The sequence below is a fragment of the Dendrobates tinctorius genome, unplaced genomic scaffold (assembly GCF_039654945.1).
Source record: "Dendrobates tinctorius isolate UK_male_01 unplaced genomic scaffold, ASM3965494v1 ptg000504l, whole genome shotgun sequence".
NCBI lineage: Eukaryota > Metazoa > Chordata > Amphibia > Anura > Dendrobatidae > Dendrobates > Dendrobates tinctorius.
The window spans coordinates 192,611-214,635 of NW_027362163.1; the positions used below are offsets into that span (position 1 = coordinate 192,611).

A 22,025-nucleotide genomic window follows, 5' to 3' on the forward strand; every position below is an offset into this window, starting at 1 on the left:
CTTTGGAATGCACTTCCCAGGTCAATACGATTAGTCCCCAATCCCTACAATTTTAAGCGTGCCCTGAAAATACATTTATTCAGACTGGCCTACTGCCTCAACACATTAACCTAACTACTCCATGTGGCACAGTCAAAAGTTTTCCCACAACCAGGTTTCCCACATCATGTTCCCATATGCTTTATGCATCTATTAGCCCTCTGCGTCTGTACTGTTACAAACTTAACATTATGGTTGGTCCGAACAATGAAGGCAACTGTTACCACCCAACTTTTGAGTCTACTGTTGTGAATTCCCTGGCTCAGACTTCTGAGCCGAAGCTCCCCCTGCTCCCTCTGATGGTTACTGGAGGTAGTGGAGCTGGCCAGATTGACAGAGGTCTGCCACCTGATGATGATGATGACGAATGGAGATCTGGAGTTACTGATTGGAGTATTTAAGTCTGCAGACTTCCTTCAATCCCTGCTGGTGATTGCTTTCCTGTGCATTGAGGTCTGATGTCTCCTGCCCTGATCCTGCATTGTTCAGCTAAGTTGTGCATTTGCTAATCCTTTGCATCTGATCTGGTTTTGTCTCTCTCTGCTTGTTGTGTGGGTTCAGCTTGCTCCTCTGAGGGCCGTGCTGGACCACCGCTCCATATGTTACAGCCTGTGTCAGTTTGTTCAGTCCCCTGTTATATTGGTCTCTTTTACTTTGCTTCCAGTTCATACCGGAGCACTGATATAGTGGGGGCAAAGTCGTGTGACTTCAGTGTTTTTTTGTACATCAGACGTGTTGGATTTTTCTGGGTTTTTGCTTACTTGAAGACAGTGTCTTTTCTTTCCTGTCCTGTCTAGTCAGTTTGGGCCCCATCATTTGCTCAGTCTATTTTTCTGCCTGCGTTTGTTTCATCTTGTCTCACCGACAATATATGTTTGGGGGCTATCTATTCCTTTTGGGGTCTGCTCCGGGACAGTTTAGATTTAGGCTTGCTTTAGGCTTAGTTAGCTCCCTGGCTGTGCCGAGGCGTCTAGGGCATCGTAGGTACGTTCCACAGCTACTGTTAGTTGTGTGAATAGGATCAGGGGTCTGCAATCCGCTTAGTTACCAACTTCTCTGGTTTTCTGGTGACTTAGCCTGTTCCTGCCATCCTCCTCGGTGACCCATTCATAACAGTCTACCTTTTTTCCTCATAGATTGTAAGCTTGCGAGCAGGGCCCTCATTCCTCTTGGTACATGCTATGATCTATATGATTATTGTTATGCTGTAATGTCTATTGTCTGTACTAGTCCCCTCTGAAATGTAAAGTGCTGCGGAATATGTTGGCGCTATAGAAATAAAATTATTATCAGAACAGAAGAGCCACCTTCACAGAATGCAGCCTTAGTGCTGCTGAAGGTGGCTTTTAGTTAAAGACGCCCTGGAGGGTGACAGGTTCCCTTTAATAAGGTTTAGTTTTATCCTTTTGTCAGCAAACATGAGGAATGACAAGAGACAACGCATTTAAGATTTAATTTTGGTTAAAACTATTCCAACATTATGAACATAAAAAAGTGTTCTCCCCTATATGACATCTTTGATGTTTATTAACAGTTAATTTCCAAGTAAAATATTTCCCACATTAAGAAAATGTAAAAGCTTCTCCTCTGTGTGACTGCTCTGATTGGGATCAAGAAGCGCTTTCTGGCTAAAATATTTCCCACATTAACATGAAAAAGGCTTCTCCCCTGTGTGAGTTCTCTGGTGCTTAACACAATTTGATTTATTGTTAAAACATTTTCCACATTCTGAACAGGAAAAAGGCTTCTCCCTTGTGTGGATTCTCTGGTGATTAACACAATCTGATTTATTGTTAAAACATTTCCCACATTCTGAACAGGAAAAAGGCTTCTCCCCTGTGTGAGTTCTTTGGTGGACAACAAAATGTGATTTATGTGCAAAACATTTCCCACATTCTGAACATGAAAAAAGTTTCTCCCCTGTGTGAGTTCTCTGGTGCTTAACACAATCTGATTTATTGCTAAAATATTTCCCACATTCTGAACATGAAAAAGGCTTCTCCCCTGTGTGAGTTCTTTTGTGGGTAATAAATTGTGAATTCTGTGCAAAACATTTCCCACATTCTGAACAGGAAAAAGGCTTCTCCCCTGTGTGAGTTCTTTGGTGGATAACAAAATGTGATTTATGTGCAAAACATTTCTCACATTCTGAACATGAAAAAGCTTCTCCCCTGTGTGAGTTCTCTGGTGCTTAACACAATCTGATTTATTGCTAAAATATTTCCCACATTCTGAACATGAAAAAGGCTTCTCCCCTGTGTGAGTTCTTTGGTGCTTAACAAGATTCCCTTTCAGACTAAAATATTTCCCACATTCTGAACATGAAAAAGGCTTCTCCCCTGTGTGAGTTCTCTTGTGAGTAACAAAATTTGATTTCCGTGCAAAACATTTCCCACATTCTGAACATGAAAATGACTTCTTTGCTTTAGTAGCAGTTTGTTTTTTAATGCCTATTTTGTGACTTTGATTTTCCTTAGTAGTCGGTAATGAAACAGAAGATGGGACCTGTTTCATAGGATCAGATGACAGAACTTTGCTGTGAATGGATGATGATATATCTGGAGTAATGGCAGTCACTTCAGTTGTATCTTGTAGGATCTCAAGATCATCAGATTGAAAAATTGAAGATGTCAGCTGTCTGTCTGATCTCCTGGTACAGTCATCTGCTAAGATTAAAAAACAATTATTTTTTAATAAAATTTCCTTGAGTTTTATATTTTTGAACATTTCTACTTAAACTGTCCATAAAAATGGCAAGCTATGTAAAAAAACTTTAATTATTTACCAAGACAATGACAGTTCACAGTCTGATAGAAAACCAGGTGTAATGTTTTACCTGTAGTTTATTACAATCCTCCTTGAAATTACCGTATTTTTTGGACCATAAGACACACCTAGGTTTTAGAGGAAGAAATTAGGAAAAAAAATTGAAGCAAAAAATGTGGTCAATTCTGTACTTAATATCCCCTATCCTGATATATATGGTTCCCTCATCCCCATTCTTATACACATGGCCCCCTCATCCCTATCCTGGTATGCATGGCCCCCTTATCCCTACCCTGGCATGCATGGCCCTATCCCTATCCTGGTATGCATGGATCCCTCATCCCTATCCTGTTATGCAAGGCCCCATCCCTATCCTGGTATGCATTGATCCCTCATCCCTATCCTGGCATGCATGGCCCCATCCCCATACTGGTAAGCAGGGACCCCATCTCATCCTAGTAAGCATGATCCCATCCCTATCCTGGTATGCAGGGTCCCCTATCTCATCCTAGTATGCATAGCATCTCATCCCTATCCTGGTATGCATGGCCCCATCCTTATCCTGGTATACATGCCGCCTCATCCCTATCCTGGTATGCATGGCGCCGTCATCCCTATCCTGGTATGCATGGCCCCATCCTTATCCTGGTATGCATGCCGCCTCATCCCTATTCTGGTATGCATGGTCCCATACCTATCCTGGTATGCAGGGACCCCATCTCGTCCTGGTATGCAGGGCCCCATCTGGTCCTAGTATGCATAGTCCCATCCGTACCCTGTTATGCAGGCCCCCCATCTCGTTTCCTTATGCATGGTCCCATCCCTATCCTGGTATGCAGGGCCCTCATCTTGTCCTAGTATGCATGGTCCCATCCCTATCCTTGTATGCAGGGTCCCATCATCCCTATCCTGGTATGCATGGCCCCATCCTTATCCTGGTATGCATGGTCCCATGTCGTCCTGGTATGCATGGCCCCATTTCGTCTTGGTATGCAGGCACCCCATCTCATCCTGGTATGCAGGGCCCCATCTTGTCCTGGTGTGCAGGGCCCCATCTCGTCCTGGTATGCAAGGCCCCATCCTTATAAGTGGCCTCCACCCCCATTCCTATCCTGGTATGCGGTATGCATGGCCCCCATCAGAAAACATTAAAAAGTAAACCATTACACTTACCTACCCGGCGTTCCCTCATAGCATCCTGCTCCATTGCTAGCAACTGCTATATGCTTGTAAGCAGTGCTGAGAACAGTGAAAATTCATTAATATTAATTTCTCTTAAGTAGCGGCACACGTGACCGCTGTAGCAGCAGGAAGCCGGTGGCTGACAATGCGCGCTACTGAAGAACAATGAATACTCACTGCCCTTTGCGTGCACAGTCCTGACAGCTGTGCTCTGCTTGTGAGCAGCACATGACATCCCTGCCATCCACTGCTTACAAGCATATAGCAGTTGCTGGCACCGGAGCAGGGCTGTTATGATTGGGTCACCAAGGAGGAGAGCAAGCCCAAGCTAAGCTACTGAAAACCAGAGAGGTTGGTAACTAGGCGGATTGCAGACCCCTGATCCTATCCACACAACTAGCAGTAGCCATGGAGCATGCCTATGATGATCCTAGGCGCTTCGGCACAGCCAGAGAGCTTACTAAGCCTAAAGCAAGAAAGGGGAAATCTAAACTGCCCCAGAGCAGACCCCAAAGGAATAGACAGCCCCCACACAAGTATTGACGGTGAAACAAGATGAAAGCACAAACACAGGCAGGTAAATAGACTGAGCAAATGATGGGGCCCACATTGACTAGACAGGAAAGGGAAGACACTGCCTGCAATCATGCAAAAAACCCTGCAAAAAAGTCCAACACGTCTGATGCAAAAAATACTGAAGTCGTATGACTTCACCCACTATATCAGCACTCTGGTATATTCTGTAAGCAGAGCAAAAAGAGGCCAATCTAATAAGGGACAAAAACAAACTGGCACAAGCAGTAACATATGGATGGAGATTCAGCACAGCCCCAGCCGGAGCAGGCTGACCACACAAAACTGAGATAGACAAAACCAGATCAAATTTAAACAGAATAGCAAATGAACACTTAGTTGAACATGCAGGGACTGAGCTGGAAACTAAGACCTCAGGAGGCAGGAAGAAAACCACCAGCAGGGATAGAGGGAGTCGGCTGTCTTAAATCCCAGTCTGAAACCCCAGATCTCCAATCGTCGTCCTCATTATCAGGTGGCAAGCCTCTGTTAATCAGATCAGCTCCATTACCTCCAGTAACCACCAGAGGGAGCCCAGAAAGAGAACTCGCAACCCCTCTGTCAGTTCCACTACCTTCAGTAGTAACCAGAGGGAGGCCAAAAAGCGAATTCACAACACAGGGCGCTGTGAGGGAGCGCAGGGTAGGTAAGTGTAATTGTTTGTTTGTCATGTCCGCCATGTCTGTTATGTCTGCCATGTCTGTTTTGCCTCAAGAACCGCTGGAGCAGTGTGCACGCGCATCTCGTGTCTGCTATCCTGCTTACCTCGTGACTGCTGAGCTGCGTGACTGCTGGGTCACCTCGTGACTGCTGAGCTGCAGGATGCCTGCGTTTCTGCTCTGCCTTCTGTGATCATCTCGTCATGTCTAGAAACCCTCATCATGTGACCTTTCCTAGGATCCTGCACTGTCTGGTTCTGCAATCGTTTCTGCATGTCTGAAACCCTGATCATGTGACCTTTCCTAGGATCCTGCACTGTCTGGTTCTGCAATCGTCTCTGCATGTCTAGAAACCCTGATCATGTGACCTTTCCTAGGATCCTGCACTGTCTGGTTCTGCAATCGTCTCTGCAGGTCTGAAGCCCTGATCATGTGACCACGCTCTGTGATCCTAGAGGAGCTGAACTGGAAGTTCTTCCCTGGTCCTGACCCGGAAGTGGAGGTGCTTTTGCCCTATATCAGACCGCCGCTTCCTATGCTCAGGGCCTGAGCATTGTGTTGTTTCTCTGCATGGCTGCTTGGTCTGTAGGGTTGCTCCCTCTATTCTGTGCCCTTGCACCTTGCTCTGTAGTGCGTCTCTGCACACGCTCCGTGCTCATATTCCGCCTCTTGTCTTGTGCCTTGTCTAGTGTTTGTCCTTTGTGCCATGTTTTGTCTTTGCCCTGCTTTGCCTTGTAGTCCTTGTTTGCTCTGATTTTGTTCCTTGTTTCTTTCCATGTTTCCTGTCTCGCTTTGCTTTGTGGCTTCAGGTACCCTTCTGTTATGAATGAGTCACTGAAGGAGGAAAAAACAAAAATACAAGCTAAGTCCAGAAAACCGGAGAGGTTGGTAGCTATCGGATTGCAGACCCCTGATCCTATTCACCACAACTAACAGTAGCCGTGGGGGGTTCCTACGGTGCCCTAGACCCCTCGTTCACAGCCGGAGAACTAAATAAGCCTAAAGAAAGAAAGGGGAAATCTAAACTGCCCCAGAGCAGACCCCAAAGCAATAGACAGCCCCCAACATGTATTGTCGGTGAAAAGCAGATGAAAACACAAACACAGACAGAAAGACAGGTTGAGCAAACGATGGGGCCCAACTAACTAAATAGGAAAGGACAGAAAAGATGCTGGCTGCAATCCGCAAAAAACCCTACAAAAATGTCCCAACCGTCTGATAGGGAAAAAGGCCCTGAAGTCGCTAGACTTCAAAATCACTATATCAGCACTCAGGTATATTCTGAAAACAGAGCAAAGAGATAAACTGATCAGAGACAAAAATGGAGCTCATCCCGTCTCAACAAAGGCAGGCTGAACACAAAACACGAAGCAAACAGACAAAATCTCATGGAAAAATAAGAGAGCAAAAACTTAGCTTTCAGTAGACAGGACTAACTGGTTGCAAGAGCTCAGAGCAGAAAGGATCACCAGCACCCCTGTAGGGCGTCGGCTGCCTTATATCCACTCAGTGATTCTGGGTGTCCAATCAGGCTCCACCTGTTCAGATGACAGGTTCTTCTCAACCCAATCAATTTCACTACCTCTCTTCACCAGCAGAGGGAGTTCATCAGACATCAACGGTGAAGGGGAAAATGAACTCACAACACCCTTCTCTGTACCCTGTCCGTGACGTTTCTCCCTACACGTGCAGGCCTCAGTCTCTGTACCCTGTCCCTGACGTGTCTCCTTACACGTGCAGGCCTCCGTCTCTGTACCCTGTCCCTGACGTGTCTCTCTACATGTGCAGGTCTCCGCTCTATACCCTGTCTAGTCCCAAGGTTCTCCCTTGGCCCGGCTCTGGGCTTCGGCCTACGCTCCGCTGCTAGACTCTGTCCCTGTCCCTGACGTGTCTGTCTACAGGTGCAGGTCTCCGCTCTGTGCCCTGTCCCTGGCGTGCCACTCGGTACGCACAGGCCTCGTCTTGTACCTTGCCCCTGGAATGCCCTCTGCATGTGCAGGACTCTGACTCTTTCCTTATACCTTGGCTCTGATGATTCGTGCGCTCTTGCACTTTTCGTACTAGGCTTTGCCGTGCGATATCGCACGCGTCTGTCCTGTACCTTTGTCTAGCCCTGCTATGTGGCTCCGTGCACGTGCCTGGTCGCCTGTGCCCGTCTGGTGTGCCTCAGCCGTGCCCCGTCCAGTGCTATAGTGGTTTCCGGCTGCGTGGCCGCAGCGGTGCCGCCTCTAGTCGTGCCCGCCTGCTTATGCCTTCGTCGGTACCACCTGCCAATGCCCCAGTCGTGGTTTCCGTGCTCCCTTGCACTCACGCTGGTTCTCGCACTGTGTCTTTTCGTGCTACTCTTGCACAACTCTTTTGCTTACTTTGCTCTGCTCTGAACCTTGTCTTGCCTGCCGGATTCCGTAACCTGCCAACCGCTGCCAGAGGTCCGGACCTAGATGACTGTGGCATGATGTCCGGAGATGATGTCCGCGGCCTGATTACTGGATCCTGTCGGTCGATGCCAGCACCCGGATTCCGATGCCACCGTTCCCTGTCTCTCCCTGGCGCGTCCTCTGCACGCGCAGGCCACCTTTCCTGTACCTGTCCTTGGCATGCCCCTTGGCCTGCGCAGGCCTCCATCCTGTGAACCCGAACCTGGCATGTCCATTGACACGCATCATGTCGTTAACCCTGTCTTGTTTCCTTGCATGGAACCCTGGCTGACTTTCGGATGTCCGGATCCTGATGATTGCCTACAGAGCTTCAGAACCTGATGTCCCGGTTGATCTTCGCTTGCTGTCCGGAGTCTGATGTCATCGTGCCTCCACCTACCATCTGCACGTACCATGCTTGGACCTTGGCGTGCCCTTGCACGCACCCTGCTATCTGGTTATGTTTGTACCTGATGTTATCCCTGAAGCCTTCCGTAAATGAAGTTTCTTTGAACTAACGTCTCGTCTCGCCTTGTCTTGTTTCCCTGAGCCAGCCGTCTGGTCCAGCTGCCGTGGTGGCTCACCCCCGTGGTCTTGCCCCTGACACTCCCTGTATAGGGGGTGGGTTCTCAATAGGTCAGCTTGCCCTAGGTGGGTGGGTGCCACGGCCCAGAGGGTCCACTCATTCAAAGAAGAAATGACTCAGCATAAGCTGACGCTCGTCACAGAATACTCAGGCCATGGACTCCGCTGGTACCTCGGCTACCCATCTGATGAAGAATCTGATCTGCTCTACGTCTCCTGAACTCGCTTGAAATTGGCGGTACCCCGGCCGCTCTTCTGATGTAAATCAGACCCGGCCCTTGACCTCTGAACTTGTTTGGAAATGATGGCAGCCAGAGTAAGACTTGTTTGTCTACCCGCAGTCCTCCCCACTGGATCCCCGTGTCTCGTCCACGGCTCCTGTGTCTTGACAGCTGCAGGTGTCCGTTTCAGATGTCGGATCAACGTTGTTGGAGTGGTTTGTACTAAACTCTGGTTTCTGCCGAAGAATTTTTTTCTTCTTTCCAGCCCCGATAAGAGAGGGCTTAAGGAGGGGGGTACTGTCATGTCCACCATGTCTGTTATGTCTGCCATGTCTGTTTTGCCTAAAGAACCGCTGGAGCGGTGTGCACGTGCATCTCGTGTCTGCTATCCTGCTTACCTCATGACTGCTGAGTCACCTCATGACTGCTGAGCTGCGGGATGCCTGCGTTTCTGCTCTGCCTTCTGTGATCATCTAGTCATGTCTAGAAACCCTCATCATGTGACCTTTCCTAGGATCCTGCACTGCCTGGTTCTGAAATCGTCTCTGCATGTCTGAAACCCTGATCATGTGACCTTTCCTAGGATCCTGCACTGTCTGGTTCTGCAATCGTTTCTGCATGTCTGAAACCCTGATCATGTGACCTTTCCTAGGATCCTGCACTGTCTGGTTCTGCAATCGACTCTGCATGTCTAGAAACCCTGATCATGTGACCTTTCCTAGGATCCTGCACTGTCTGGTTCTGCAATTGTCTCTGCAGGTCTGAAGCCCTGATCATGTGGCCTTTCCTAGGATCCTGCACTGTCTGGTTCTGCAATCGACTCTGCATGTCTAGAAACCCTGATCATGTGACCTTTCCTAGGATCCTGCACTGTCTGGTTCTGCAATCGTCTCTGCAGGTCTGAAGCCCTGATCATGTGACAACGCTCTGTGATCCTAGAGGATCTGAACTGGAAGTTCTTCCCTGGTCCTGACCCGGAAGTGGAGGTGCTTTTGCCCTATATCAGACCGCCCCTTCCTATGCTCAGGGCCTGAGTATTGTGTTGCTTCTCTGCATGGCTGCTTGGTCTGTGGGGTTGCTCCCTCTATTCTGTGCCCTTGCACCTTGCACTCTAGTGCGTCTCTGCACACGCTCCGTGCTCGTATTCCGTCTCTTGTCTCGTGCCTTGTCTAGTGTTTGTCCTTTGTGCCATGTTTTGTCTTTGCCCTGCTTTGCCTTGTAGTCCTTGTTTGCTCTGATCTTGTTCCGTGTTTCTTTCCATGTTTCCTGTCTCGCTTTGCTTTGTGGCTTCAGGTACCCCTCTATGTACCCTGTCCCTGACGTGTCTCCCTACACATGCAGGCTTCAATCTCTGTACCCTGTCCCTGACGTGTCTCCTTACACGTGCAGGCCTCCATCTCTGTACCCTGTCCCTGACGTGTCTCCCTACACGTGCAGGCCTCAGTCTCTGTACCCTGTCCCTGACGTGTCTCCTTACATGTGCAGGCCTCTGTCTCTGTACCCTGTCCCTGACGTGTCTGTCTACACGTACAGGTCTACGCTCTGCACCCTGTCTAGTCCCAAGGTTCTCCCTTGGCCCGGCTCTGGGCTTCGGCCTACGCTCCGCTGCTAGACTCTGTCCCTGTCCCTGATGTGTCTGTCTACACGTACAGGTCTCCTCTCTGTGCCCTGTCCCTGGCGGGCCCCTTGGTACGCGCAGGCGTCGTCTTGTACCTTGCCCCTGGCATGCCCTCTGCATGCGCAGGACTCTGACTCTTTCCTTATACCTTGGCTCTGATGTTTCGTGCGCTCTTGCACTTTTCGTACTAGGCTTTGCTGTACGGTATCGCACGCGTCTGTCCTGTACCTTTGCCTAGCCCTGCTATGTGGCTCCGTGCCTCCATGCACGTGCCTGGTCGCCTGTGCCTGCCTGGTGTGCCTCAGCTGTGCCGCCTCTAGCCATGCTCGCCTGTGTGCCTCAGCCGTGCCCCGTCCAGTGCTATAGCGGTTTCCGGCTGTGTGGCCGCAGCGGTGCCGCCTCTAGTCGTGCCCGCCTGCTTATGCCATCGTCGGTACCACCTGCCGGTGCCCCAGACATGGTTTCCGTGCTCCCTTGCACTAACGCTGGTTCTCGCACTGTGCCTTTTCGTGCTACTCTTGGACAACTCTTTTGCTTACTTTGCTCTGCTCTGAACCTTGTCTTGCCTGCCAGATTCCGTAACCTGCCGACCGCTGCCAGAGGTCCGGACCTAGATGACTGTGGCCTGATGTCCGGAGCTGATGTCCGCGGCCGGATTACTGGATCCTGTCGGTCGATGCCAGCACCCGGATTCCGATGCCACCGTATCCTGTCTCTCCCTGGCGCATCCTCTGCACGTGCAGGCCACCTTCCCTGTACCTGTCCTTGGCATGCCCCTTGCATGCGCAGGCCTCCGTCCTGTGAACCCGAACCTGGCATGTCCGTTGACACGCATCATGTTATTAACCCTGTCTTGTTTCCTTGCATGGAACCCTGGCTGACTTTCGGATGTCCGGATCCTGATGATTGCCTACAGAGCTTCAGAACCTGATGTCCCGGTTGATCTTCGCTTGCTGTCCGGAGTCTGATGTCATCGTGCCTCCGCCTACCATCTGCACGCACCATGCTTGGACCTTGGCGTGCCCTTGCACGCACCCTGCTATCTTATCCCTGTTCTGGTTATGTTTGTACCTGATGTTATCCCTGAAGCCTTCCGTAAATTAAGTTTCTTTGAACTAACGTCTCGTCTCGCCTTGTCTTGCTTCCCTGAGCCGGCCGTCTGGTCCAGCTGCCGTGGTGGCTCACCCCCTTGGTCTTGCTGCTGACACTCCCTGTATAGGGGGGGGGTTCTTACTAGGTCAGCTCGCCCTAGGTGGGTGGGTGCCACGGCCCAAAGGGTCCACTCATTCAAAGAAGAAACGACTCAGCGTAAGCTGATGCTCGTCACATTGTTTTTAAATGTTTACTGATGGGGCCATGCATACCAGGATGGGGATGGGGGTGGGGGCCAATTATAAGGATGGGGCCCTGCATACCAGGACCAGGGTAGCGGCTAATCATATCAAGATACTATTATTAAAGAGAAATGAATATTCATTGCCCTCCAAGCCCATGGGCGTGGAATGCAGTGAATATTCATTTCTCTTTAGCAGCGGGAACAGGAGTTAGCCGCAGCCACCAGCTTCAGCCTCCTGTGACCCGCTGCTCCGCGGATGCCGTTCCCCCACCCCCCACCACATCCAAAGCAGGTACACCTGGACTATAAGACGCACCCCCTATTTTTCTCCACATTTTTGAAGGAAAACAGTGCATCACAGTCAAAAAATACGGTAATTTTAATACAAATTGAAAAGTCAGGATAAAGGGAAACTCTGCTGTTATTGTACAGAAATTCACACTTGGCCTCACTGCACATTTACTGTTGTCCATCATAAAAGGGAAGTTTGGCCAGAAAGACTGGACCTGGTCTTGTAGGGACCATGAGACATTCAGCAGCACAGAAGGGAGAGAAGATTCATCCGATAAGATCTCAGGGATCTAGGAAGTCAACAGCATCATTACCCTCCGCTTTCTCTTACAGGCCCATCATAAGAAAACGAGGATGTCATCCAGATAGACTACCACGCAGGAGTACAGCATATCCCGGAAGACGTCATTCACGAACTCCTGGAACACCGCTGGGCATTGCAGAGGCCGAAGGTCATGACCAAGTACTCGTAGTGACCGTCTCTGGTGTTAAAGGCGGTCTTCCACTCATCCCCAGAACGAATGCGGATCAAGTTGTAGGCCCCACGAAGATCCAGTTTGGTGAAAATTCGAGCTCCTCTAAGTCGGTCAAAGAGCTCCGGGATCAATGGCAATGGGTACTTGTTCTTGACCGTGATATCGTTCAGGCCTCGGTAGTCTATGCAAGGACGGAGGGAGCCGTCCTTCTTTTTTACAAAGAAAAATCCCGCTCCCGCGGGCGAGGAGGACTTACGGAAAAAACCTCTCGCAAGGTTCTCCTGGATATAGTCAGACATAGCTTGGGTCTCGGCAGGGGATAGTGGGTATATCCTACCCCTGGGTGGCGTAGAACCAGGAATGAGGTCAATCGGACAGTCATATGGCCGATGGATGGGCAGAGTCTCGGCCTCCTTCTTGTCGAAGACATCTGCAAAGGACAAGTAAGCCGACGGCAGACCTGTAGGTGCCGGGGATGGACCGGCAGAGTTCATCGGACGGACGGGCAACAGGCACTTCTCCTGACAGAACGGTCCCCACCGGAGTATCTCGCCCGACCGCCAGTCCAGGGTTGGCTCATGAGTCCGTAGCCAAGGGAGGCCTAGAAGAAGCGTGTGAGACCTGGTAGACAAGACGAGGAAGGAGATCTTCTCCAGGTGCAGGGCTCCGATCTGCAGCTCGATCTCTTCGGTGGCCTGGGTAACGGTCTCCTGCACGGATGTACCATTGACCGAAACAATCGACCGAGGAGTCTCCAGGGATCTGACAGGAATCCGGTATTTTTTAACCGCCTCGAGTGTGATAAAATTCCCCTCTGCGCCAGAATCCAGAAAAGCCTCCTCAGAATAACGCTTGGCACCGAGATTCAATAATACGGACACGAGCAGGGGGGAGAGGAATCACGTTCACCTAGGGAGGCCTCTCCTATCAACCCTAGGCGGAGAAGTTTCCCGGCTTCATGGAGCAGGAACGGAAGAGGTGAGAGGAGCTCCTCTCTCTGGCTAATTCACGGGCACGTTCCTGAAACCGCAGGTCAATGCGTGTCGCCAGAGAGATCAGATCCTCTAAAGAGGTGGGAGTATCCCGACCTGCCAGTACGTCTTTGATCCGACCGAACAGGCCACGCCAAAAGATCCCTACGAGAGCCTCGTTGTTCCAACCGAGTTCGGAGGCCAAGGTACGAAAACGGATGGCATACTGTCCCACCGGTAGCGTACCCTGATGGAGGTTAAAGAGGGACTCGGTGATAGAGACCAGCCGACCCGGCTCGTCGAACACCTTGCGGAAGGTGTCCAAAAAGATGGAAAGCTGAGAGACGAGTGAGTAATTGCGCTCCCAGAGGGGGTTCACCCATGCTAATGCCTCCCCCTCTAAGTGTGAAACAATAAAGGCAATTTGGGCGCGCTCAGTGGGATAGTGCTGCGGCAAAAGCTCAAAATGTAACCGGCATTGGTTCAGAAATCCTGGACAAAACTTAGGGTCCCCGCTATATCGGGGTGGCTTGCCGAGGCGCGGCATCAGGTGCGGGACCGAGGACTGGGCAGAAACGGATTGTATGGCCGAGAAACGGGACTCCATGGATTACAAAAAGGCCATAATCCTGGTCTGACTCTCCCGTAGAAACACCAGTTCTTTTTGGATGGAGGTGGTGGTACCAGCGGGGTCCATGGCCTGATTATACTGTGACGACTCCTGGAGTGGACCCTCTGGGTCGTGACACCAACCCTCCCAGGGCGAGCTGACCTAGTGAAGACCACCCCCTATACAGGGAGTGTCAGGGGCAAGCCCCAGGGGGTGAGGCACCATGACTGCTGGCACCAGGCGGCCAGCTCACAGGAGACACGAGTGGGTGAATGTGTCTGCAGGAACGTGTAAAGCGTGGACACGGGAACACGTGGTATACAGAGACTTCGTTCGTCCGGGTGTGAGTGAAGCAGAATGCGTGCAAAGAGCACGTCAGAGCACTGAGTCAGGCAGCAGGTGTGCCAGGAGGTGTAACAGAGTACAGGAGCAGGGTGTGTGCCAGAGGGCACAAATGAGCATAAGACAGAGCGCAGGATTGGTACGTGTGCCAGGAGGCACAACAGAGTAAGAGACTGAGTACAGGATCAGAGCATGTGCCAGGAGGCACAACTGAGTATGAGACAAAGCACAGGGTCCGAGTGTGTGCCAGGAGGCACAACCGAGTATGAGATAGAGCACAGAATCAGAGTGTGTGCCAGGAGGCACAACTGAGTATAAGACAGAGCACGGAATCAGAGTGTGTGCCAGGAGGCACAACTGAGGATGGGACAGAGTACAGGGTCAGAGCATGTGCCAGGAGGCACAACCAAGTACGAGACAGAGCACAGGGTCAGAGCATGTGCCAGGAGGCACAAAGTACAAAGCAGAGTGCAGATTCAGAGCGTGTGCCAAGAGGCACAACAGAGTGCAAGGCAGGGGACCTGAATACAGCGCACAGCCAGGCAGGGACACGGCAGACCAAGCCAGGAAGCACAACAATAATCAGGCACCTCCCCTAGGGGGAGGTCGTCTGATATAGCACATGACTACTACTGGTTCCGGGTCAGGACCTAGCCAGAAAGCACATGACCACTACAGGTTCCGGGTCAGGTCCTCCATTACCATAGAGAGGACCGAGCCCTATACAGCACTGACAGGAGCGCGCAAGCGCAAACGTGACATGTAGGAGGAGACCTGGGGACGAGAGCTGCGCGTGCGCACCCGACGGGACCCCCGGAGTGACCGCGGCTCCGGAAGAGATGACGTCAGGACCGAGGTCCCGCCCCCAGGTGAGCACGGCATGACACTCACCTGGGTAGTCATATGTGGGAATCTCCTCTTTACACCACTCATCATCTCTCACATATGTCTCTGTAGTATTAATATGGCTCAGATCTTCACCCTGAAACAAATATTGTAAGTGTTGGAATAATGCATATTGATCTGTATGTATTGCAACAACTACTACTGTACTGTTTGATGTATTGTGCATATTGTGAGATTGTTAACAAAGTTCAGTGACAAAAAAAAACAGACTGGATGCCCCCTCCTTCTCTTCCCTTCTTGTTGTTGTAATGCTCCCATGCTGCAAGCCACAGCAGATACCAGACTGATCACATTTCATGCTGTAAGCTGTTCAACCTGGATAGGAATAAATCTACATTCTGTGTTGCTGACTCTGGATGTTACACTGATTAATCCGCTGCTAACAGGTTATGGGCCCAGAGTCCTAGAGTCCCAGATCCCCAGAGCACAGAGAAAAGAAAAGAAAGGAAGACAGCAAAGATGGCCACCAGCAGCAGCAACTCCATGAAGTTTACAGTACCAAGTCTCACTAACCAGAATTATCAATCCTGGAAATTCAAAGTGAAAATGCTGCTGATAAGAGAAGGTACGTGGAAATACACACAGGAGCCTAAACCTGACCCAGTATCACAGGAGTGGATAGAGATGGATCAGAAAGCACAAAGTACCATAACACTCAGTATAGATGATGATCAGATTGTGCATGTGTGTAAAAGTGAAACTGCAAAAGAAATGTGGGAGCAGCTGCAAAAGGTGCATGAGAGGATAAATTTAAGCAATAAACTTTATCTCATGAGAAAATTGTACCAGTCTAAACCACAGAATGGCCAGGATATGCAGGACTACATAACAAGCATTCTAGAGATTGTAGAACGCCTGAGAGGCATTGGGGAAGATTTGAAGGACTTTCATGTAGCCGCATTACTGCTTAGTGGTCTTCCAGATAACTATGACACGCTTGTAACCGCTCTAGATGCGCGCCCAGATGATGAGCTTACATTGGAGTATGTCAGAGGGAAGCTCATAGATGAATATAAGCGGAAAGCGGAAGGTGTAAACAGCAGGACATGCGATGCAGAATCTGCTTTACAGACACAAAATCTAAATGATAACAGAAAGCACCTAAAAGAAACACGTGAATGTTTTGTTTGCAAGAAATCAGGACATTTGAAAGCCGACTGCAGAGTCTGGAAAGCTAGAATGAATCAGCTGAAAAAGCAAAGCAGTCTTCAAAAGGTTAAAAGTGCTGTGTCTGCAGAAAATGATTCTGTGAATACTGAAACTGCATTTACTGTCAGTGTAAATACATCAAAGCATGCATGGTGTATAGACTCTGGAGCAACTAGTCACATGACTAATAACAGGGACTTCTTTTCTAAGCTTAACCAAAGTAAGTCAGAGAAAGTGATTATGGCTAATGGTCAGTACATGACTTCACAAGGTATAGGAGATGGTTATATTGATTGTCAAATCTCACCAACACAAAGCAAGAAGATCCCAGTAAAAGATGTGCTCTATGTGCCTAGTCTTGAGAGTAATTTACTATCTGTGAAGAAACTCACAAAACAGGGAAATGAAGTTACATTTAAGCATGATAGCTGCATCATCTCAAAAGAGGGCCACACATTAGCAGAAGGAAAAATCACAAATGAACTTTACCAGCTTAAATGCAAAGAGTGTGTGTTCACTGCTCAGGAAGAAAGGCACAATAACTGCATTCATGTATGGCATAGGCGCCTAGCACACAGAGGCCCAGAAGCAATAACAAAGTTAGTTCAGAAGCAACTAGCTGAGGACATTACAATTGATCTATGTAACCAGATAATGAAATGTACTAGCTGCATCAAAGGGAAAATGTCTAGAAAAGCTTTTCCTAAGAGAAGTACTACAAGAACAGAATAGACACTAGATTTAATACATACAGATGTCTGTGGTCCAATGAGCACTCAGACTCCTGGGAAGAAGAGATATTTTCTCACATTTATTGATGATCATTCAAGATATACAGTTGTCCATCTGCTTCACAGCAAGAAAAAAGTTCCAGAGAAACTTGAAGTATATCTAGCTGAGGTATATAATACATTTGGGAGAATGCAAAAGATTCTACGTGCAGATAATGGGACTGAATATGCAAGTAATGAGACACAGAGCAATTTAAAGAAAAATGGAATCCTATTTCAGACCACTGTATCGTACAATCCTGAGCAAAATGGTGTCGCGGAAAGAAGGAACCGAACACTCTGTGAAAGTGGAAGAAGTATGTTGTTTGATGTAAATCTGCCCACAGCATATTGGGGAGAAGCAATCATGACAGCTTGCTATCTTCAGAACAGACTACCAGGTAAAGCTACAGAGAAAACTCCGTTTGAGCAATGGAACAGCAGAAAGCCAAAACTACATCATATAAGAATATTCGGAAGTAAAGCACTTGTACATGTTCCCAAAGAAAGGCGAACTAAGTGGGAATCTCACGCTAAGGAAGGGATCCTGGTAGGCTAAAACACAAAGGTTATAGGATTCTACACCCAGAAACAAACAAGGTCACAATAAGTAGAGATGTGGTGATTGATGAAAACTTTGTGTCCCCCAAGTTTTGTGACATCACGCCAGTAGTCCAGCTGAAGTCACAATTACAAGACAATAACAAGGAGGATGTAGAGGTCTGGCTGGATTCTTCAACCACTGAAGGAACAACAGAAAAATCAGGTGAATCTGAAATCAGGAGATCTTCAAGATCAAACAGAGGCGTACCAGCTAAACATCTATCCTACATAGTCAAGACACTACCTGAATCAGAGCCGCAGTCATGGGATGAAATGCAAGAACTACCTGTCCATGAAAGAACAAAGTGGATCAATGCTGCTAATGAGGAAATCAAATCGCTTCATCAACTTCAAACTTGGAAACTCACCAAGCTGCCACAGGGCAAAAAGGCAATCAAGTGCAAGTGGGTCCTCAAAACCAAATATGACTCTTAAGGTAAAGTCCACAGATTTAAAGCAATGTTGGTGGCAAAAGGATATTCTCAAAAGTATGGCGAAGATTACGATGCTACGTTTTCTCCAGTCGCTAAACAGACCACGTTCAGAGCTTTGTTAGCTGTAGCTGCTGTACAAAAGATGAATGTCAGACATTTGGATATACAAACTGCCTTTTTAAATGGTGACATTGAGGAGGACTTATACATGACCCAACCTGAAGGTTATGTAAAAGGGGGTGAAGAGAATCTTGTTTGCAAACTACAAAAATCCCTTTATGGTCTTAAGCAATCAGCAAGAGCATGGAACACCAAGATGAATAAGGTCTTGTTAGAAGAAGGTTTTAAAAGAGGTCAAGCGGATCCATGCTTATACGCAAAATATAGAGATGTAAAGTGGATGTATATTCTCTTATATGTGGACGATGTGATTGTAGTTCATCAGGAAGACGCAGAAATTGGAAAAATGGCTGAAATTCTGAACCAGCATTTTGAAACGAAAGACCTTGGAAATGTGACATATTATCTAGGAATCCAAATCCAGAGCGAGGAAGATGGAAGTTTTCTTCTAAACCAAAGTGCAAAAATTAATTTGATTCTGAATCAGTTTGGAATGTCAGAATCCAAAGGTATATCAACCCCAATGGAACCATCCTACCTGAAGCTGGAAGGACAAGATGACCTGTTGCCAAACAATGAGAAATATCGTCAGGCAGTGGGGGCACTTCTATACATATCAATTATGACTCGACCGGATATCACAACAACAGCTGGAATCCTTTGCAGATATGTGGAAAAACCACGCCAAAGAGACTGGAATGCTGTTAAGAGACTTCTCCGATATTTAAAAGAACGCAAGATGTAAATTTAAAGCTGTCTGCAACGGGAGATCTAGAACTCACCGGCTATGTAGATACAGATTGGGCTGGTGATTCGCATGATCGTAAATCCACAAGCGGATACTTGTTTAAAGTTGGAGAAAGTTTAATCTCCTGGTCTAGTAGGAAACAAGTGTCTGTTGCCTTGTCATCTACAGAAGCGGAGTATGTGTCCGCAGCCTATGCAAGCCAGGAGGTCATTTGGCTAAGACAATTGATGGATGATCTTGGCACACCATCAACTCAGCCGACGGTGATTTATGAGGACAACCAAGGATGCATTAAACTTGCATGCAGTGAAAAGATCAGTGCTAGAACCAAGCACATTGACGTCAGACATCATCATTTACGTGATTTGATAGATCGTGGCATAATTCAGTTCGTCTATTGTGAAACTGATAAGATGGCAGCTGACATTATGACAAAGCCATTGCCACGAGCCAGGTTCCAAGAATTGAGGACCACACTGGGACTAAGAGGATAAGTAGTTGTTGAGTGGGGGTGTTGGAATAATGCATATTGATCTGTATGTATTGCAACAACAACTACTGTACTGTTTTATATATTGTACATATTGTGAGATTGTTAACAAAGTTCAGTGACAAAAAAAAAACAGACAGGATGCCCCCTCCTTCTCTTCCCTTCTTGTTGTTGTAATGCTCCCATGCTGCAAGCCACAGCAGATACCAGACTGATCACATTTCATGCTGTAAGCTGTTCAACCTGGATATGAATAAATCTACATTCTGTGTTGCTGACTCTGGATGTTACGCTGATTAATCCGCTGCTAACAGTAAAAGTCTCTGACAGATGGAGAAGTCCCATCTATGATCAGCTCTAATCCTGCCATCTCCACCGTTCTCATTACACAAGTATAAAACATATAATACTGGTGGATAAAACAAGACTGAGCACAAGACCTTCACAGCCGTCTACACATCATAGGGGAGATCTCCTGACACCTTCTCTCCATCTACCTGAAGATCCTGAGGAGCACTGGGATCTTCTTGGTTACAGTCCTGTGGAAGAAGAGGACGGGGACATCTCTCTGGTGTTGTCCTCTTACTGGATAGATCTGGAGGAAACACATACAGGGACTGAATTCATTCTCTACATACAGATAATTATAGGCCGTGTGTATTTAGTCCTATCTATTACCTGGAGATGTGAGGGGCTGGGGAACCTCCATTATGACGTTCTTGTACAGATCTCTGTGTCCTTCTAAATACTCCCACTCCTCCATGGAGAAATAGACAGCGACATCCTGACACCTTATAGGAACCTGACACATACAATGATACCGTCATCCCCCGATCCCTTCATAGTGTTACTGTATAATGTCCCAGCATTCCCAGCAGTGTCACCTCTCCAGTCAGCAGCTCCATCATCTTGTAGATGAGTTCTAGGATCTTCTGGTCATTAATGTCCTCAGGGATCAGGGGGTGAGGTGGAGGCCCCGTGATTGGGCTCAGGAGACTTCCCCATCCCTCAGACACAGGGTCCTGACAGCGATCACTAGAGGTCTTCTTCACCACGGTGTAATCCTGGTTATGGAGAGACACATTAATAAATCTCACCACAGACATTTCCAGAGTCCTCACCTCTCCAGTTCTGTCCATCTGTTATTCCCATAGATAAGAATGATGTAATGTGACGTCATCAGAATCTCTCACCTCTCCAGTGAGACGGAAGAGGATCTCTAGGGTGAGGTGTAACATCCTCTCCGCCATCTTGTCTCTGCCCATATCCATCCTTGATGGGTAAATCAGGAAAATTCTCTTCTGTAGAAGATCTTCACTGAGAGGATCCGATATTGTAGAGACCTGAATGAGAAGAAGATGATCCGATGTAACATCATAAGAATCCTGTGTAATAATACAATTACTGGAGATAATAAGGGAAACATATGAGGAGATTTATTATCTTACAGGGTTTAGTTTTCTCCCCGACATCTACTAATAAAACCTATATATTTAGGCCACAGACAACAAGCAGTTTCCTCCTCGGAGTCGGCAGCTGAACACGTTCCTCATAGACTCATCTTCCATAACGCTAATTCTCGTCTCATTACCGACACTGGAATCGGCATTAGCAATACTGCAGGAGAGATTCATTACACGCGACATGAGAAATAACTCCTTCATGATGAGGACGACATCTTCATCTTCTACTGCGGCTCTAGAGACAGATGTGGCCAGAGTCGGTCACTGCCTCCATCCCCACCGGCCGTCTATATGAAGGTTTCCCGTCTTCCCCGCACTGGAATCTTCTCTCCCGTTAGATCTCAGCTCTGAGTCACACACAGAAGTTTGAGGCTTTTCTGGAAGAACAGGACAGGAGAGATCTGAGGCCGATGTCTCCATGTACAGGGTTTCCCCTCGGGATAAGAGGCTTTTCTATCCCTTTCCCCCAATTAGAGGGGACACCTGTGGATATCGGGGTCTTTACCGGCTGCAGTCCTGGGGGGATTTACTCGGTAACGTGGACGTTGGACAAACGTCACCATCAATTACCATCAGAGTGAAGGAACATCGCTCCTCTATTCAGCTCTATGGATCCAGGATGAAATCCACTGCGGCCCCTGCAAGAAAAGAGCGAAGTCTGGTGAGACCCCCGAGGCCGGAGATTTCTACAGCTGCTCTGTGCGCACAGGACCTGTGATGAGGTCACAGGAGGGGAGGAGTCAGGGGTCACATGATCAGGGGCCTCAGTGTGTGCAGGACTCTGCTGTGCTGGTTGTCATGGTGCTGGATGAGGGGAAGTTTCTGTGTGGGGTCAGGAGGGGTTTACAGGGTGGATGTAGCAGAGGCGTGTGTGTACGAGGTGTACGGAGCGGAGCCGTGTGTGTGCGAGGTGTACGGAGCGGAGCCGTGTGTGTGCGAGGTGTACGGAGCGGAGCCGTGTGTGTACGAGGTGTACGTAGCAGAGCCGTGTGTGTACGAGGTGTACGGAGCGGAGCCCTGTGTGTACGAGGTGTACGAAGCAGAGCCGTGTACGGTGTGGAGCCGCATGTGTACGAGGTGTACGGAGCGGAGCCCTGTGTGTACGAGGTGTACGGAGCAGAGCCGTGTGTATATGAGGTGTGCGGAGCGGAGCCGTGTGTATATGAGGTGTGCGGAGCGGAGCCGTGTGTACGAGGTGTACGGAGCGGAGCCTTGTGTGTACGAGGTGTACGTAGCAGAGCCGTGTGTACGAGGTG

At 48.5% G+C, this 22,025-nt stretch overlaps 1 protein-coding gene and 1 long non-coding RNA gene across 4 annotated transcripts; one reads left to right on the top strand and one right to left on the bottom strand.

The window, feature by feature from the left end:
• Window positions 1–1,477: 1,477 nt before the first annotated feature.
• On the bottom strand, window positions 1,478–21,451 carry LOC141078110 (uncharacterized). 3 transcript variants are annotated; one of them, XM_073564949.1, is made up of 7 exons: window positions 21,340–21,451; window positions 20,500–20,649; window positions 20,191–20,370; window positions 19,985–20,108; window positions 19,804–19,901; window positions 14,978–15,068; window positions 1,478–2,705 (listed from the first exon to the last, which is right to left on the bottom strand). In XM_073564949.1, the coding sequence occupies exons 1-7, from the start codon at window positions 21,340–21,342 to the stop codon at window positions 1,567–1,569; spliced, it is 1,785 nt and encodes a 594-aa protein (XP_073421050.1). In that variant the 5' UTR covers window positions 21,343–21,451; the 3' UTR covers window positions 1,478–1,566. The 3 variants fall into 3 exon arrangements, with proteins under 3 accessions (XP_073421050.1, XP_073421049.1, XP_073421048.1); XM_073564948.1 differs by lacking the exon at window positions 21,340–21,451 and adding an exon at window positions 20,755–20,908 and having other exon boundaries at window positions 1,478–2,702; XM_073564947.1 differs by lacking the exon at window positions 21,340–21,451 and adding an exon at window positions 20,755–20,908.
• LOC141078122 (uncharacterized) lies at window positions 8,100–11,179 on the top strand. Its single transcript, XR_012227657.1, has 2 exons — window positions 8,100–9,428; window positions 10,634–11,179. It is a non-coding gene; the product is annotated as an uncharacterized lncRNA (long non-coding RNA).
• Window positions 21,452–22,025: the final 574 nt, after the last annotated feature.